Here is a 19976-nt window from a genome sequence, read left to right on the forward strand (position 1 = left end):
CAAAATCATAATTAATGGATTGGCTGGACCATGATTTAAACTTGAGGCTTATTGTTCTCAGTTCAGCACTGTCTACCCTACTGCCCCACTTCACTGGTAAATTAGTCTTTCACTTTCTTGGGAGGTTGGGGATACTTTAGGGCTGTATAATAAACATAGTGGAAGACTTGATCCTGTAATATTCATAAAGCTGTATGGAGATTGTAAGAAGAGCCAGACTAATGGTAGCAACAGTAATATCAACTATTGAGCACTCACCATGCACCCAGCAGTGTGCTACATATATGCTGGATACATCACCGCCTATGTTGTTATTTAGTTGCTAAGTCATGTGCAACTCTTTCCCCACCCCTGTGCAACTCTTTGCCCACCCGTGGGCTATAGCCTGCCAGGCTCCTCTGTCCATGGGATTTCCCAGGCAAGAATACTGGAATGGGTTGCCATTTACTTTTCCAGTTGATTAACCTTCTCATATTTTGCAGTAAACTTATTAGTCACATGTTATTGAGGAAATTGAGGTTAACAAAATTTAAGTATCATGTCAGAGGTTATGTGGTAGTAAGGGGCAGAGCCTGGATTCAGCTTAATCCAAACCCTTTTTCTCATCATCTGAAATTGTTTTCAAAGGAGAATTGAAGTGAGTCTGCCCAACTTGGAGCATTTCTGCTGTTAAGGAGAAGTGGTAGAAGGATTTTCTGGAACAGAATCTTTTAATACTGTATTACTCAATGTTGAAAAATATATAAACCTCCATTTAAAGGAAAAATATTCTCCCTGAGTTGAGGTCTTGCATAAATCTAGATATAAGTTCCTTGTGCAGAGCTCAACTATAAAGTCAAAATAAGCACAGATACAACCACAAAGCCAATAAAATTCAAATTAGCAACATTTTAATGTGACTGCTGATGGTTTACAGAACTAAATTGCAGCTCTCATTATAAGCAAGGTACTGACCACCACCACATGGGCTGTTTTGGCTTCAGCCTGTCTGTACTGTGTGTGCTATGTGTCTTCTTAATTCCCTCACCACTTGTCTCAATTCCGAATACTGCAGAATCTTTTTACAGTGTGCCATGTACTCAGATGCATCATTTCCATCTGTGTTGCTTGTTGCAACAAGATCATAAATGTACATACAGGCCCTGAAATCAAGTAGCTTTTACACATTTGCTCATATTGATTTTATTTTGGGGTTATCATAATATACAATTTAAAAAATTGTCATAGCATCTTAGATGTGTCTAGTGGGGATTGATCCTGAGGAGCAAAGGATGGAGATTTGTTTTAATGACCTGGTAAATATTAAAATGAGGTAGTGGATGGGAAGTCTGTATTTCAGCTTTTTGTCCATGCTAAAGTTTCTTTTTCCCCTAGGTGTTCATGACTTTGTGGTTCTACCTCACCATGAGAGTCTCTCATTCAAAGCAAGACTTCCATCTCCTCGTTACAGTGTTACTGTTTTTGGTACTAGGTGGGATGGTGTTACAAACTCAGAAGGCCTAATTACTAACCAGGACCTTCTGTCTGTCTTTGCTTCCCTTGTTTCCTGTTCAACCCAGACTTCAGCCACATCAAGTCCATCAGCCTTCCCCTACCCCTAGTCCTTCTTCCTCTCTCTTCTTTATTTTTAAATTTCCAGTCATTTTGGACTTACTTTATGGTCCTCAGTTATAGTCTCCCTCTATTCCACATCCTAAATCACCACTGCTTTCTGTACTACCAGCTTAGACAGGCCATAATATAGGTAAAACTGAATATTTTCCCTCAGACCACCTGGTGGTAGAGGAAATCATACAACTGCTCTATTATTTCGGTTACTTTTGGTTGGAGATAACAGAAAATTCAGACTGGCCTAAACAATTAAGGAAATATATTGGCTCAATAACTGAAAAGCCGGATGTGGGACTGGCTTCAAGTGAAACTTACTCTAACTAACAGTGGAACCTAACTTCTTTCAGTTTTCCCAGTTTTCCTTTTTCAGAGTTGGCTTCATCCTAAATTTGTACCATTCCATCATCGTTAGGCTACATAGCTTCAAGATAGCTTTTGTTATCTACTGAATTGTGCCCCCTCCCCCCAAATTCAGATGTTGAAGATCCACACCTGCCATGTGACTCTATTGGGAGATAGGGCCTTTATAGAGGAAGTAAAAGTTGAGGTCATAAGGGTAGAGCCCTAATCCAATAGAACCCTGTCCTTGTAAGAAGAGTCGAGATATCTGAGATCTCTCCACAAGCATGCAAGATGGAAGGCCGTGTAAGGACACAGCAAGAAAACAGCAAGACGCAGGACCTCATCAGAAATCAACCCTGATGCCACCTTGATCTTGGACTTCTGGCTTCGAGAACTGTTGTGAATTTCTATTGTTTAAACCAATCAGTCTGGTATTTTGACTATGCCAAGGCCTTTGACTATGTGGATCACAATAAACTGTGGAAAATTCTGAAAGAATTTGGTCATGGGATACCAGACCACCTGACCTGCCTCTCGAGAAACCTGTATGCAGGTCAGGAAGCAACAGTTAGAACTGGACATGGAACAACAGACTGGTTTCAAATAGGAAAAGGAGTACGTCAAGGCTGTATATTGTCACCCTGCTTGTTTAACTTATATGCAGAATACATCATGAGAAACGCTGGACTCGAAGAAGCACAAGCTGGAATCAAGATTGCCGGGAGAAATATCAATCACCTCAGATATGCAGATGACACCACCCTTATGGCAGAAAGTGAAGAGGAACTAAAAAGCCTCTCGATGAAAGTGAAAGTGGAGATGAAAAGTTGGCTTAAAGCTCAACATTCAGAAAATGAAGATCATGGCATCTGGTCCCATCACTTCATGGCAAATAGATGGGGAAACAGTGGGAACAGTGTCAGACTTTATTTTTGGGGCTCCAGAATCACTGCAGACGGTGACTGCAGCCATGAAATTAAAGGATGCTTACTCCTTGGAAGAAAAGTTATGACCAATGTAGATAGCATATTCAAAAGCACAGACATTACTTTGCTGACTGAGGTCCGTTAGTCAAGGCTATGGTTTTTCCTGTGGTCATGTATGGATGTGAGAGTTGGACTGTGAAGAAGGCTGAGCGCCGAAGAATTGACACTTTTGAAGTGTGGTGTTGGAGAAGGCTCTTGAGAGTCCCTTGGACTGCAAGGAGATCCAACCAGTCCATTCTGAAGGAGATCAGCCCTGGGATTTCTTTGGAAGGAATGATGCTAAAGCTGAAACTCCAGTACTTTGGCCACCTCATGCGAAGAGTTGACTCATTGGAAAAGACTCTGATGCTGGGAGGGATTGGGGGCAGGAAGAGAAGGGGACGACAGAGGATGAGATGGCTGGATGGCATCACTGACTCGATGGATGTGAGTCTGAGTGAACTCCAGGAGTTGGTGATGGACAGGGAGGCCTGGCGTGCTGCGATTCATGGGGTCGCAAAGAGTCGGACACGACTGAGCGACCGAACTGAACTGAACTGAGCTGACTTAATACAGCTTTCAAGAGCTCCAGGGCTTCATGCTTCCTCTATTATGTGTATCAGGTATGAGAAGTCATCTTTGTCCCGAAAGCTCTAGAACTAGACCTAAAAGATGCACTCTGTTGGCCAGACTTAGTCTCATGCTGACCTCTGAGCCAGCCTCAATGCCCACAAGTTTGGAATGTACCGACTGGCTTGGTGTAGGTTGTGCAGTCCATCTCTGGCTTCGATAAGTCCACTGTGGCTTTTCTGTGAACTCATAGATCCCAAGTCTATGAGCTCTTGGAATTGGGGAGTGAGTACTCAGGAGGCAGACAATAAATCATAATTTGAGTTGAGACTTCATATGGCCCAGTTATGTTGCTGACATTCCTTTACTGAAGTGTTGTTAGTTTCCTTTCTCCTTTTTTTTTTTTTTCCCGGTTCCTTCTTTTCTCAACTCCCATACCTTGTAGCCTCTTACTTCACAGAGAAGAGAGCTTTGGGAAAGGGCTCTCTTAACAATCTGCCCTTCCACTACAAACACACCTGTTCTCACTCATCAGAAGATGAGAATGTGCTTGACATCTTACATGGGGTAACTTGTTTTCTGTGTACTTCCCTTCTCTGCCTCCCCGTTATTGAAACTTGTTTGTTAGCAATTCATCTCTTTCCAGTATCTTCCAGTCTGTTTTATTTCAAACATTGGATTATTTTTCTCTCATCCTACTAAGATAAGATACTTGGGATTCTTTGTGTCTTAACAGATATTCTTCTGCCTCCATTGTTTATTCAGGTTTTTAAAAACTTTTTACCTAATATCCTTCTTTGTCATAGGATCCCATCAAAGATACATTACATTTAGTCATCATGTCTCTTCAGACACCTTGTGGCTCTGGCAGTTTCTCAGATTCAACTTGTTTTCGATGACCTTGACAGCTTGGGGGAATATGGTCAGGTATTTGGTACAGTGTTCCTCAATTGGGCTGATGTTTTTCTCAGATTAGTTTGGAGACAAAGTGCTGTTCTCATCATATGATGTGAAGAATGTGTGTGTGCTAAGTCACTTCAGTCACGTCTGACTCTTTGAGACACTCTTATGGCCTGTAGCCTGCCAGGCTCCTTCCTCTGCCCATGGCGTTCTCCAGGCAAGAATACTGGAGTGGGTTGCCATGCCCTTTCCCAGGGGATCTTCCCAACCCAGGGATTAAACTTCTGCAATGGCAAGTGGGTTCTTTCCCACTAGCGCCACCTGGGAAGCCCCATATAAAGAATATATACTATCAACCTGACTTATTGTTGTTGTTTTTTTTAATTTTTATTTTTACTTTATTTTACAGTACTGTATTGGTTTTGCCATACATTGACATGAATCCACCACGGGTGTACATGAGTTCCCAAACATGAACCCCCCTCCCACCTCCCACCCCATAACATCAGCTTATTGTTGATGTTAACTTTGATCACCTGACTGAGGTCGTGGTTGTCAAGTTTCTCCACTGCAGAGTTACTCCCCCACATCCCACACTGTGCTCTTTAGCAGAGGTAACTATGCATAGCCCACATTTAAGGAATGAGGAGTTACATTCTACCTCCTTGAGACTGGAGTGTCTACATCAATTATTTTGAAAGTCTTGGAAGTCTCTTCTTCCCCATTTACTTTTTCATTTATTCAACCATTTCTATCCATATGAACACATGGATATTTATTTTATACTTTGGGTTATAAGCCAAAATTATTTCGTTGCTCAAAGTATTTCAGCTTTGGCCGTTGGGAGCACCTCCAGGTGGCTTATGTGTCCCTTTGACACATCCTTTTTGTTGTGGTGGGTTGTTTTGTTTGTGTTTGAGCACTTCCTTACTTTCTGGCACCGTGCCACAGGCTCATTTTATATATTCCCTGCCCCAATCCTAGCATCAGCTATTTTCTCCAAGGAGCCCTGATTCCTTTTATTAGAGAATGGTATTAGAAACCAAGATCTGGGTCCCTGGTGTGCTTGTTGCTTCAGAACTATCAGAATAAGGAAATACATGTACTAACCCATGTTATACACAAATCTCCAAATAGTTCTGTATGTAACATCTGTATATGGATTCATACTGATGACTCCCAATTGTAATTCATCACCATGTGAATTATTCTAGTTTTCTCCCCTCAGCTATCTGTAACCTTTCACTCCTGGTGAGAAACCTGGTTCCTACCATCTATTTCTTAATCGTTCAATTCCAGTATATTTGTATTGTAGCTTCTTCATACTGCCCTTAGTGTAACAGATTCAGCTCATTTCCAGACTGACTTAGCATCTTTTTTCAAATTATTTTGATTCCCTGAATATGTAATACTGTTGCAGGAAGGGGGAGCCATTCCAGGGCCTGAAACTGGGCTCTTGCGTAACACTTGGAAATGAATTGTCCGAGGAGACACGTGTGCTGACAAAGCAAGAGATTTTATTGGGAAAGGGCACCCGGGTGGAGAGCAGTAGGGTAAGGGAACCCAGGAGAACTCCTCTGCCGCGTGGCTTGCAATTTCTGGTTTTATGATGATGGGAGTAGTTTCCGGGTGGTCTTTGGCCAATCACTCTAATTCAGAGTCTTTCCTGGTGGTGCACGCATCGCTCAGCCACGATGGATGCTAGTGAGAGGGATTCTGGGAAGTGGACGGACACGTGGTGTCTCCTTTCAACCTTTCCCGAACTCTTCTGGTTGGTGATGACTTATTAGTTCCGTATACCTTATCAGGATCCCCTGTCATAAAACAACTCCTGCAAGTAGTTACTATGGTGCCTGGCCAGGGTGGGTGGTTTCAATCAGTGTGCTTCCCCTAACAATACCACACATTTTCACACTTCTTTGTCTTTATTTCTGCTAGTCCCTCTGTCTGAGGTTCCCTTGCTTTTATCCTTATCTCCTTGAAATGTTGACTCCACCAAGAAGCTGTCCCTAACCACAAGCAGGAGACTTAATCACTCATTCCTCTGTACCCTAATAGCTCTTTACACTCACCTCTGTTACACATGGAACAGGGCTCTGTTTACGTCTTTATTCTTCATGTGATAGTAGGATTCTTGAAGGCAGGAACCAAGTGGACCTGTCCCTGGATTTCTGATGGATCCAGTAATGGAGGTTATGTTTAGTTCCTCTTTGGTGATAATTACAGAAAACCTAATAGTGGCTAAAATATATAAGGATTTATTTTTCTCCTCTAGTCGGAAATTCAGAGGAAAGTCATAACTACCATTGGTTTCCCTGTTCAGTGATACCATCAAGAACGAGGCCCTTTCTCTCCCCTATACACAGCATCACTTTCTTTTCAGGAAAAAGGCAGAGTTGAGGGTGCCAGCAAGCTATCCTTCAACTCCTTTCTCTTCTTTATGGAAGCAAAGACTTTTTGCCATTTAACAGATTTCTGTCATCTAGAACAAAACTGCAAGAGAAGATGAGACTGTGGATTTTTAGGAAGGCTAATCTTTTCAGTAAGAACAAGATGGAGGAATTAAGCTCCAGGTAATCACAAGGCTACAAGGAAATCAGGGATCTGTTTCCTGTTGAATAAGAGGCCTGAGGGTAGAAGACCGCGCTGAGAAGACTCTTGAAAACAAAAGGAGAAAAGGGGGTGATCCCAGGGGGAGCAACATCTAACTTTATTTGGTGGAAAGCGCAAGTGCGCCTAATGAGGAATGTAACGTACTCTGTCCACCTGCTCTATATCTACAGCATTCTGTATTGCTCCCTGGAAACGTTGAGCTTTTCTGTTTTCATGTAGAAGTTGTATCACTCTTGTGAATTTTACTTTCCATTCTCTGGCACCTTTTCTGACTGTGTCATGCCTCCTATGATGTGACAGTCAAAATTTTACCTGATAGATCATGGTGCATTTTGCCTTGATTTTTTGTAAGTTATAACTAATTATAGTTCTTTAAAGTAGAATTTACACAGTGCTATAATCTCCGCCTACCTGAACCCCACATTCCTTTGAAATTATGGGAATACATTCATTTGGGTGCTTTTTATTCACTATTACATTTCAGATTTTATGGATAACATTCACTTATGACTTGAATTCTTTATAATACTCCATTTGTGCCAGGACAGCCTTATTGATACATTAGTCCAAACATGACTGGGTAAACCTTGCCTACAGGTATAAGCATCTCCTGCTATCTAGTGTACTTAGGGTTAGAGACATTTGCAATGAATTAGAAAGGAGAAACTTCATTAAGAGTAGAATTCCATTAACTTCATCCATGTGAGTTTTTTACTAGAAATTGTAAGGACTGGTAACACATAAAGTATGCATGTAACTTAATACCTTTTCTCAGTCCACCAAGTCTGATTACTACTTCCAGAAGTTACTGTAGTGCACAAAAATGTGAAATGCCAGGCGGGTAAGTTAAAACAGATTTCATTCTGGTCTCCAATTTTGGGAGACAAATTCCAGAGCAATTAGAACAGTATATCCTTCAGATATTGAGTATAAGGGCAGCTTTGAGATGGGTTTACGTGAAATTCCTCATATAATGTGCGAGTCCCGTAACCTCTTCGCGCGTGAGTGTGTGCACAGTGACACCTTCAAGGGTGGTCGTACAGAGCAAACACAGCATGAGATTCCCATTTTGAAGTTGCAGCGTGACTGACGTCATAGTGTGATCAAAGTCCTCTGCAAATACTTACTGTAATTGTTCTGTTCTTGCTAATAACCTTATTTATACTTTGAAATTATAATCATCCAAAGAAAGATTAAAACAAGATGTATGTGTTGCCTGAGCTTTTTGCCTTACAGATGGTCACACTTAGTTCCCTGAAATTGCCAGGGTTAATCGAAGCTTCAGTTTTCACTCAGGTATAGTTGATACTTAAATGTTTCTTACCTGTCGGCTTTCACTATTTAAAACAATACAATAATACCACTTTAATTTGCTTTCATTAATGGTAGCCTCTCAGGTAATGTTAGTGCAGGTTTGTCTAGATGATGTTTGTTCCTCTGAATGAAACCTTTGTACCAGCTTCCCAGCTGAGAAGAAAAGCTAAGTAGTTACAGAGGTAAAAACATGAATGTCTCACTAATTTATTCATTTAAAGGATGCTCAGAGCCCAGGACACATCCAAGGGAAGTTAACTTTTAAACAAGGGGCAAGCATTTAGTGTATGATTAACGGCAGTTTCTTTCCTTGAGATTTCAGTGAGCTGAGACTACAGGGAATCATTCTTAGGGAGGCAGCTCAGAGTCAGCCAAGTGCTCCAAGGATAATCATTACAGAGTCACACAAACAGCAGTGCTATTTGCTCTGGTTCTTTGGTGCTCTTCCAGTAGTATTGAGATGTGAGAAAGCCATCTTAGGCTCAAGCCTAATAGCAAGGGGAATAAGCCCTTCTTTGCTTCTACTCCTCAGCTGTGTAAAAGTAGATGGCCAGTGAAAAGAACTGGATGTACAATCTTACGTTATTTAGGTGATATAAGCGCTCTTTGCCTGTGTATTGAGATTTGAGTACTGAAAAGAGAATGACTTTGCTTTCCTACATCAGGGGACTGGTGTTTGCCAGTGGCATTGCTTGCTGTTTGATTAAGGCCCAAGAGAAAAAGTACCCCACTCCAGTACTCTTGCCTGGAAAATCCCATGGATGGAGGAGCCTGGTAGGCTGCAGTCCATGGGGTCATGAAGAATCAGACACGACTGAGCGACTTCACTTTCACTTTTCACTTTCACGCATTGGAGAAGGATATGGCAACCCACTCCAGTGTTCTTGCCTGGAGAATCCCAGGGACGGGAGCCTGGTGGGCTGCCGTCTATGGGGTCGCACAGAGTCGGACACCACTGAAGCGACTTAGCAGTGGCAGTAGCAAGAGAAAAAACAAGTGAGAAAGATGGAGGGAAGACAGTCTGACATAAGACTTCCTTATGTCAAGTACAAGTTAGCAACCCCAATAAAGATGGGAATGAGTGCTGTGATGCTTCTTGCCTGTGTAGTATACAAAACTAGGATGCATATTGTATGTATATGCATAATAAAGATTAAAAAGAAAGGTAGAGTATAGGCTCTCTCATTCATCTGGGTTCAAGTTGAAGCCTTGTTAGTTTCTGGTGGGGTGATTTTAAGCATGTTGCTTTATTTCATTCTGTGTGAGGTTTTCCTCTGCAATATGAATATAAAAGTAGAACTCCTTTGATAGGGAAATAGAGATTAAGTAAGATAATACTAAATGCTTAGATCAGGGCCTCAAGCATGGTAAATGCTTAACTTTTTAATATTAATATTTAAATGAAAGATAAATGGGGATTGCTGGTTTACTTCCTCAAATATTTGTTCAGATTGCAAAGTATGCTATGGAGTATTTCCCTTTACTTTAATTTAAAAAGTACTTAAAACAATTACTCTACAAAAATAATATTTTCAAGTACTTAGACACTTTCATGTTTGTAACATGAAATATCCTGTGTACATCTTACCTAACTGGAAGAATATGATATAGTTTGTTGGTACGGTAAGAACTGTCAGTCTTTGTGAAAAGGGCTCCATTTTAGTGGCAAGCAAAAGCATTTAGCCAAAATTTGGAGGTAGGGCAGAGATCTCTTCTCTATACTTGCTTTTGCTGCAAGTGTAATACGGCGTTAATGGTGAACTCAGAAAACTTACATTAAAACCACCTTCTCCTTGGCATGTCATATGATATATATGTGGAATTCAAGTCATTTTATATATTTGGTCATTTCCTTGCATTTTAAAATGAGTGCACCCTTACCTACATCTAATAGCTGACAGGAAGTCTGTCGGTTCTTCATGGCATATCAGTGTAGTTATAGCATAATAACTGCTGTTGATAATGAAATTCTGTCACTCTGAAACCCATATGAGCTTCAGTTCCTTTCTGGATCTGTTCCTTAGTAATTGCTTTAGCCGCTTGATTATTCACGCTTGAGTCATGGTGTTGCGATCTCAGAGGACCGTGGCCCTAAAGCCGTGTTCTTTCTTGGTTGTGTTTCGTTTTGGCCTTGGCAGGACTTGAGAGGAAGAACTGTCACAGGATGGTAAGCTGCACGTGAGCACCCATAGGCAAAGGGCGTCAAAGACATGCCACTTGATTATGTGTGGCCAAGAATTTGATACGGCAGAATTAGCTTGAGCGAAGTGAAGTGAAAGGTCAGGACCCCAAACCTTTTCAAGGGCTTCCAAGAGTAAAGAAAAACACTTTTCAAACACCTGACAAGGATTTGTGGAGATTCTTGTTGCCTTTGTATTTCTCTGCTCTGGACTTTTGTAACTTGAACTAAATATAAGCCTTAGCAATTAAAATTGCACACCAAGACATGCCTAGAAAACTCTTACCAGGCTTCCCCCTTTTGAAAATCTGCAGGTTTTATTTGTGACAAACACTAGATCAGTTCAGTTCAGTTCAGTTGCTCAGTCACGTCCAACTCTTTGCGACCCCATGAATCACAGCACACCAGGCCTCCCTGTCCATCACCAACTCCCAGAGTCCATCCAAACCCATGTCCATCGAGTCGGTGATGCCATGCAACCATCTCATTCTCTGTTGTCCCCTTCTCCTTCCGCCCTCAATCTTTCCCAGCATCAGGGTCTTTTCAAATGAGTCAGCTCTTCACATCAGGTGGCCAAAGTATTGGAGTTTCAGCTTCAACATCAGTCCTTCCGGTGAACACCCAGGACTGATCTCCTTTAGGATGGACTGGTTGGATCTCGGAACTATAAGGAGAAGTCCTAAGTCTGTGGGAAAACTGAATTGTAACAATGTTGCTAGTATTCAAAACCTTATTTCATACAAGTGTACTGCTTTTCCACCGCATTATGCTGGTCTCATAAACAAATTGGGAAGTGTTTTCTCTATTTTCTGAAAGAGTCTGTGTAAGACTGGTGTTATTTCTTCCTTAAACATTTGGTGTTAATTAGTGAAGCCATCAGAGCTTCCAGTTTTCTTTGTAGGAAGGTTTTTTGGTTTGTTTATATTGTGGTAAAATGTACATAAAATTTACCATTTTAGCTACTTTTAGGTGTACAGCTCAGTGGCATTCAGCTTAGTCACACTGTTGTACAAACATCACAACCAGTCATCTCCAGAACTTTTTCATCTTCCCCCAACTAAAGCTTTATATCCATTAAACACTGAACTCCTCTTCCCAGTGCCTGACAACACCGTTCTACTTTATGTCTCTATAAACTTTTGATCATTCTAGGAACTTCATATAAGAGGAATGATAAAACATTTGTCTTTTTGCAGTTGGCTTACTTCACTTGTCATAATGCCTTCAAGACTTATCCATGTTGCAGCATGTTCCAAATTCCCTTCTTTTTAAAGCCTGAGTAATATTCTGTTTTATGTATATATCATAAAAGGATGTCCATTCATCTTTGATGGACATTTGGATCATTTCCACTTTTTGTGTATTGTCAACAGTGTTGCTATAAACATGCTGTACAGTTATCTCTTTGAGTCCCCACTTTCACTTTGTTTAGGTATATATCCAGAGGTAAAATTGGTAGATTGTATGGTCATTCCATGTTTAATATTTTGAGGAATTGCTATACTGTTTTTCACAGCAATTACACCATTTTACGTTCCCACCAGCAACTCACAGGGACTCTAGTTTCTCCATATCCTTACCAACACTTGTTAATTTCTGAGCTTTTTAAGATGTGTTTTTGTTTAGTCACTAAGTCAAGTCCTACACTTTTGGAACCCCCTGGACTGCAGCCTGTATACCCATTCTAATGGGTGTGATGTTTGTTTGCTTTTAATTATAAATTTAATTTACTTAATAAATTTAGGGCTATTTTGATTTTTTCTTGTACTGCTGCTAAGTTGCTTCAGTTGTGTCTGACTCTGTGTGACCCCATAGACAGCAGCCCACCAGGCTCCCCTGTCCCTGGGATTCTCAAGGCAAGAACACTGGAGTGGGTTGCCATTTCCTTCTCCAATGCATGAAAGTGAAGAGTGAAAGTGAAGTCGTGTCCGACTCTCAGCAACCCCGTGGACTGCAGCCTACCAGGCTCCTGCACCCATGGGATTTTCCAGGCAAGAGTACTGGAGTGGGGTGCCATTGCCTTCTCCATTTCTTGTACTATGTAAGTTATTATTGGTAAACTGTATTTTTCAAGGCATTAATCTCATTTAATAAAGAAAATAAAATTGTTCACCATATCTCCCTGTTACCTTTTTCCAGGTCTATAGGGTCTATGGTGATGTCTCCTCTTTCCTTCCTGTATTAGAAATTTATATTTTCTAAAACACAAATGTTCAGTATCAGTCTTGCCAGAGATTTATCAGTTTTATTCATATTTTCAAAGAATCAAATTTTGGCCTTGATCTTCCCTGTTTTGTCCATTTTCTATTTCATTGATTTCTGCTTTTATTTTTGATTATTTTCTTCATTCTACTTACTTTTCATCAGACTTACTGTTTTTCTAGTTTCCTGGAATTGAAGACAAGATCACTGATTTGAGATCTTTCTTCCTTTCTAATAAAAACATTTGAAACTATAAATTTTTCTGTAAACATTGCTTTAGATACATCTCACAAAATTTGATATTTTAAGATTTGATTATTATTCAGTTCAATATACTTTCTGATTTGCCTTAAGATTTACTAACTCATGTGAATCTTAGACTCATAGGTTGTATAGAAGTACATTGCTTAACTTCAAAACATTTGAGAATTTTTCTAGATATGTTTGGATAAAAAAGCAACAATCAATAATCTGTTCCTTCTTTTAAATGTAAACACAGAATATTTTTTAAAAGATATATCCTACACAACACTACACAAGACAGCTGGTGGGGTTATATTAATATTAGACAAAATAGACTTCAAGAAAATGACTGTTACTCGAAATAAGGAAGGAAAGGAAGGGAAGGAAAAGTTGCTCAGTCATGTCTGACTCTTTGCGACCCCATGGACTGTAGCCTACCAGGCTTCTCAGTCCATGGGATTTTCCAGGCAAGAGTACTGGAGTGGGTTGCCATTTTCTTCTCCAGGGGATCTTCCCAACCCAGGGATCGAACCCGGGTCTCCCACATTGTAGGCAGACGCTTTACCCACTGAGCCATCAAGGAAGCCCTCGAAATAAGGAGGGATATTTATTAATGAGTCAGTTCATCAAAAATATTAATGTTTTATATTGCTGTTGTGGTCAGAAAGCATAGTTTGTATGATTTTAATACATTGGAATTTATTATGGTCTGCCTTTGTAAATGTTCCATGTTCACTTGAAAGAATGTGTTTTCTGCTGTTATTAGTTGTATTGCTCTTTCTATAAATGTCATTCAGGTCAAGTTGATAATGTTCAAATTTTCTGTGTCCTGATTGATTTTTTGATAATTTGTTTCTGAGTGCTCTTCTGTTTATTACTGAGAGAGGGCTATCAACCTAACCTAGAGTCTGTCATCAGATTGAAGTATGTCAGAAAGAGAAAAACAAATGTTGTATTTTAACACATATATGTGGAATCTCGAAAAATGTGCTTACGAGCCTATTTGCAGGGCAGGAATAGAGACACAGATGTAATTAATGAACTTGTGAGCACGGTGGAGGAAGAAGGAGAGTGGGGATGAGAGAGTGGCGTCGGCATGTATACACTGGCATGTGTAAAGTAGATAGCTAGTGGGAAGCCACTGTATAGCACGGGGAGCCCAGCTCCCTTCTCTGTGGTGACCTGGAGGGGTGGGACGGAGGTGGGGGTGGGACGGAGGTAGGTGTGGGAAGGAGGCTCCAGAATACTTGCAGCTGATTCACGTTGTTGCAGAGCAGAAGTTAACACAATATTGTAAAGCAATTATACTTAAATTTTTAAAAGTCTCAAATATTGCTGTGAAATTAATTTTTCCTTTTAAAATTTCTATTTTTGCTTCATGTATTCTGAAGCTCTGTTATCAGGTACATGCGCATTTAGGATTGTTGTGTCTTGATGAATTGGCTCATCATTATTAAGTGTACTAATCTTTTTTTAAGTCTACTTTGTCTGTTATTATACCCCCACTGGTATTCTTCATGCAGTGTTTGCATGGTATCTCTTTCTTAATTGTAATTTATTTGTATCTTTAAAGTGCTTCTCTTAGAGACAGTGCAGGTATGCCCTGCTTTTTGAAAGTTTGCTTTACCTACTTCGCTTTGATGAAACACCTATATTGGTACCTGCTTTCACTAATGAAAGAAATCTGAAGAGGATTTTCACTTTCACAAAAAGAGGTGAAAGTTGGAAATAGCTTTCAGTGCCTGTTTTGCAGTGAGCTGTTATAGACAGGTAGTGCAAACTCTAACCATCGAGAGTGGCACCTCTGAGCTCCTTCCCTGGGAAATACACTCAGCATCAAGCCACCATAACTTTGAGCACCTTGCTTTACCTTGGTTTATTTTGTGCATCTGTTAGCAAGATGTGTGCTCTTTTTTTGCTTTACGCCATTTTGGCTTACAAAAGGTTTCACAGGAATGCTCCACTTTTGGATAGTGGAGGAAACCTGTATATGGTTGAGTCTTGCTTTTTTATACAAGTGAACAACCTTTGTGTTTTAACTAGAGTCCATTTACACTTAATATAATTACAGATATGGTTGGATTTAAATGTGGCATCTTGCTATTTGTTTTTTCAATCGTTCCATCTTTAGATCTTTAGTTTCTCCTTCCTTTCCTGACTTCTTTTGGGTGATTAGAATATTTTTAGCTGTGCTTCTTTGTGCTATTTCAAATAAAATACCACTTATCCGTATAATTTCATTATGCATGTAATATCTTAGTTAAACTTGTATTCAGTTTAGGGTATGCCAAAAGAGATTTAATAGAGGGTACATAATGAGAGTGGGACTCTCTGGTGGCAGAAACCAAGGTTCTCTACTATAATTCTTTTGGAAACTGACCCTGCCCTTCTTTTCCATCACAAAATGGAACCATGATCCAGTAAATGTTAAGCTAACATAATAGTCAAGACATAACGTACAGATTTATTTATCACTGCAGTGACTCTAACTGGAGTATAGCCTGTATTCTGTCACGATCTTCAGTCACTTCCTTCTTCCTCTCTCGTAGGATATAAGGAGCCACCTTGAGAAATATGAAGTAACTTTCTTCCAAATAAATTTGTGTCAGACAAGCATCAGTTTTGTGTAATCAAACAAGTAATTTGTGAGCAGCTTGATACCATCCTTAGAAGTTTGCAATTTAGTTGAGAAAGCATTTATATAATTTTATTATGTATTTATATTTATTATATAAATTTACTGTATATTTAGGGCTTCTTCAGTTCAGTTCAGTTCAGTCGCTCAGGGCTTCTTAGGTGGCTCTAGTGGTAAAGAACCCGCCTCCTGGTGCAGGAGAAGGAAGAGACACAGGTTTGATCACTGGGTTGAAAAGATCCCCTGGAGGAGGGTATGACAATACTCTCCAGTATTCCCGGGAGATAGGAGAATCCCCTGGACAGAGGAACTTGGCAGGCTGTGGCCCATCAAGTCACAAGGAGTCAGACACGACTGAAATGACAGCACGCATATGCATGCACTGTATATTTATATGATAAAGATAAAGAGCAATGCAAGCTTGTTGCAGATAATGTATAAATGAAATAGATGTTTGTGTGGTTAATTAGAGAAGCAGCTGCCTAAGCAGCACAAATTGCCACATGTTTAGGCGCTGGCCACATCATGCTTTTTCTTTGGACTAGCAGTCTGCAAGACACACGCTTCTCTGACATTTTCCTGAATTGCCTAATACCCAATCTGGTTATGGCTTTTTGTCTCCAGCTGTCTATAGAGGTTCCTGGTCATTTATAGTGAGAGAAACTCATATCTTTTTTCCCCCCTCTCTTCCTTTTCTATATATAGTAGATACAGATAAGTATCACATGATTATTTGAAGGATTGAAATTTCATTTTGATTTTGCTTTCCTGGGCAGAAAACATTTACATCATTTTATACTTTTGAACATGAATTGCCTCTTTTTCTAGGTGTAATCCATTTCTACCCTTCAGCATATGGAAGATTTTATGAATAATATTCAGTGCAGAAAGAGAGCTCTAAAAATAATTGTGCTGGTAGGGTTTTGTTAGTCTTCTGTAGAGCAGTGGCAGGAGAAAAGAACAAAGGCACAGCAGAGGAAAGGTAGTGGTAGGCGGGGCATTTGATTTCATTTGCCTCCACCAAAGAGCTTGTATTTAGAGAAGGAAAAACAAATAACAGAAAATCTGCACTAGCTATTGAATGTTTCATTTCTCATCACTATTAGTCACATTTAAATGGAATCATTGCAGTCTTTTTGGTGTGTATAACTAAGCCTTTTTCTTCTGGAAAGAATATCTTGAATTTTATGTTTAAAAGCACTATGAGATGTTTTTGACATTCTGCAGTTTGTTTTGGAATTCACAGTCTTAAAACCTATTGACTTTCATAAGGTGGTAAAGGGTGTACAATACATGTCATTTTTATGCCTAATAGCACTTTGGATAGTGTCTAATGCATATTATATATACACACCTTTTAGCATCTGTTTCTACCTGACAGCTTACAGCATTAGGCTGAATATTGTAATGAACAACTGAATGAGGGTGAAATGCCAAGCAGTATTACAGTGGATTCTTACTAGACAAAATAAGAATGCTTTTCCATAAAGATTTAAGCTGACATATATGCTGGTACATAATTAAAATAACATACTTTTTCAATGTTTTAAGTTATTCTCCAGAAATGAAGATAGAGTTGGCTAATCAAATGATTATTCTCCTTTTGACCTGGGATTTAAGCATGCTTTTTGTACAGGGAAATCTGTTTTGCAGATGGATTGATTATTCTTTAAAAATGTATGCATGTGTTATGATTGTTAGAATTAACTGATGGGATCTTAACATAGTATTCACTTGTTTATTTTACCAGTATTTATATTATTCAGCTCAACCCAGAGAATGAGATTAATAAGTTTGTTTTCTTATTTTGCTCCTCTACTTGAGTTTTTGGTCTAGTGGTTATCAAATATTTCCCAGAAATACATTTGCATAGAATTCCCAAAGCCAAATAATAATGTTAAAAAACTTTTTAATATACAAAATCCAGATTTTGGGCTTTCATGCTTTGGCCATGTGCTAAGAATTATATAAGCAAATACCGAGCAAAGCGAAGTTCGTCAAGATTGTGAGTGTTGCACACTCCAGATACTCTTTTCCTTTCTCTTGAGTCTATATACTTCAGGAGAGAAGCTACCATGACCATCTTTCATTTAAAAGTGGTTAGTTTTCACATCCTTTCTCAGTTTGCCATTCTTTTATACCAGTTTTTGGCTCTTAGGTAAATAATACATTGTTTAATCCATATTGACTAATTAATTGTTTGAAACTTTCCAGGTACTGATTAGGATGAATGTGATTTGGAGAAATTATATTTCCTGTCCAAGGATAAGAAAAGTACCTCACAGATACCAAAGTGGTTGTCACCCAGTGGCCCCTCTGGGATCAAGGATTTTAACTGATCGAACAAAAGTTTTTGAACATAACATGTGGTAAGTTATCTTTTTAGGTGTGATATAATGTATGTACATTAATGTACGTTCATATTATTTTCATTTAGTGCCAGAAAAAGATTTTTAAAACTCAACCCTATGTTGTTGAAGTCTAAAAGCCAGGGTAATTCATCCTTACTTGTATGTTTGCCAAGTCATTTCAGTTGTATCAGGTTCTTTGCAACTCTATGGACAGCAGCCTGCCAGGCTCCTCTGTCTGTGGGATTTTCCAGGCAAGAATACTGGAGTGGGTTGCCAGGCCCTCCTCCAGGGGTTCTTCCCGACTCAGGGATTGAACCCGCATCTCCTGCATTGTCAGTTGGGTTCTTGTACCACTAGTGCAAGTAAGGATCTGGATCCTTACTTAAGTGTTGCCAGTTCTGAATTTCTTTGGGCCCTCCCTGCTCACTTATGATCCTGATTTTGCAGCGTATCACTGAAGGGGCTTCTTTTCTATGTAGAGCCCTCCACTTGTCTCTTTTACAGCTAAGCACCAGGGACAACATGCTGATTTGACCTTAATTTGTGCTTTTAGGAAATCCACTCTATTTGTGATGATAGACTGATATTTATAGAAAAAATTGATAATTGGGAATACAGAGCAGCAAATTATAAGGGCTCAGTGTATTCTTACAAGGCCTAGTTCCCTATAAGAACAACTCAGCAGTGCAGAATCACTTCTGTTTTGGAATAGTCAGGAAAAAAATTTTTTTTTCAGTTTCTTTTAGTTTAAGCTTTATTGAGGTATAATTGACATATTAAGGAAGGTTTAATTGGAGAAACTGAGATATTTGTTGTTTCTCTAGTACCCAGTACAGTGCCAGACACATAAATATTTGTGGAATAATGACTTAACGTAAAGCTGGAGTAAGGGCATTCCAGGTGGGTGGAAAGCCATACCTACTTAGATGAGGAAGTATAAGGCCTAATTAGGAGCACAGGATAGTTTGCCTAAAGTAAAGGCTTTTTTAGGAGATTGGAAAACGATATAAAGTTGGAATGATAATAGACCAGATGTAAGGGTGGGAGGAAGATTGTATGGTCTTAAATTCACACCTGAAGTGAAAGGTATGACAGAGTCACTGAAGAGAAATGGCATCCATTATACATGGTATATTAAGTATTTGGTTAACAGTATATACTGTTACATATAACAGAGATCAGCAGGTATAACTAGAAGCAGGAAAGGGCCAATGAGAGATTGTAAGGAAAGAAAAAGTAGAACTTAGTGCTTTTGTAATAAAGGAAAAGGAAACATTTGACTTTGAAGGTTTGATCCCAAATGACTAACAGAAATAGGAAAATCAAGAGGTAAACTGATTTTTAAAAATATATATATAATAGAAGAAAACAAGTGGTCTATTTTCTTTTTTTAAATTGAAGTATAGTTGATGTACAATATTATATAAGTTACAGGTGTAAAATATAGCGATTCACAATTTTTAAAGGTTATCCTCCATTTATAGTTATAAAATATTGGCTGTATTCTGTGTTGTACAATATATCCTTGTAGCTTATTTTATACATAATAGTTTGTTCCTCTTAATCCTCCCCCTCCTTCTGTCTCCCCCCTGGTAACCACTCCCCCACTAGAACACTAGTTTGTTCTCTATATCAAACATGACACAGCAGTTCCATCCACTCCCAGGTATTTACCAGAATAACGGAAAACAAGTCCACGTATGAATACTCATAACAGATATAGAAATTTGACAAAATAACAGTAAATTGATTTTTATTTTGGAATAAAGATGTTGCATTTAGTTTTAGATATTTTGAATAGGTTTGGGGAGCCAGACATTCTGAGAAAAATGTCCAGAACACAGATTCCTCTGCTAGGAGGAGAGAGAGGGGTCAGGTCTGAAGATAAGAGGCTGGGTGTAATATCCACAGACAAAATTGTTACCTCTGCCTTGGGTGCAGGACCTCTAGGGCTGGGAAAGTAATTAATGGACTTTCTATATTGAAACAGAATATCAATTTTAAAAAGAAATAGATTGGCTTTTTACTAATTAGTCCTGCATTATACAATA

At 39.3% G+C, this 19976-nt stretch overlaps 1 protein-coding gene across 8 annotated transcripts in view; it reads left to right on the forward strand.

The window, feature by feature from the left end:
• METTL8 (methyltransferase 8, tRNA N3-cytidine) overlaps positions 1–19976 on the forward strand; it is an 85401-nt gene that overhangs the window by 22496 nt on the left and 42929 nt on the right. For 5 of the 8 annotated variants that reach the window (XM_069577231.1, XM_069577235.1, XM_069577234.1 and 2 more), the window contains one exon: positions 17789–17943. In XM_069577231.1, the coding sequence (XP_069433332.1) occupies positions 17801–17943 (143 nt within the window). In that variant the 5' untranslated portion in view covers positions 17789–17800. Of the gene's footprint in view, positions 1–12309; positions 12536–17788; positions 17944–19976 lie in introns of all 8 variants that reach the window. The other 3 variants (XM_069577236.1, XM_069577237.1, XM_069577239.1) reach the window with 1 other exon arrangement.

The sequence above is a fragment of the Ovis canadensis genome, chromosome 2 (assembly GCF_042477335.2).
Source record: "Ovis canadensis isolate MfBH-ARS-UI-01 breed Bighorn chromosome 2, ARS-UI_OviCan_v2, whole genome shotgun sequence".
Lineage (NCBI taxonomy): Eukaryota > Metazoa > Chordata > Mammalia > Artiodactyla > Bovidae > Ovis > Ovis canadensis.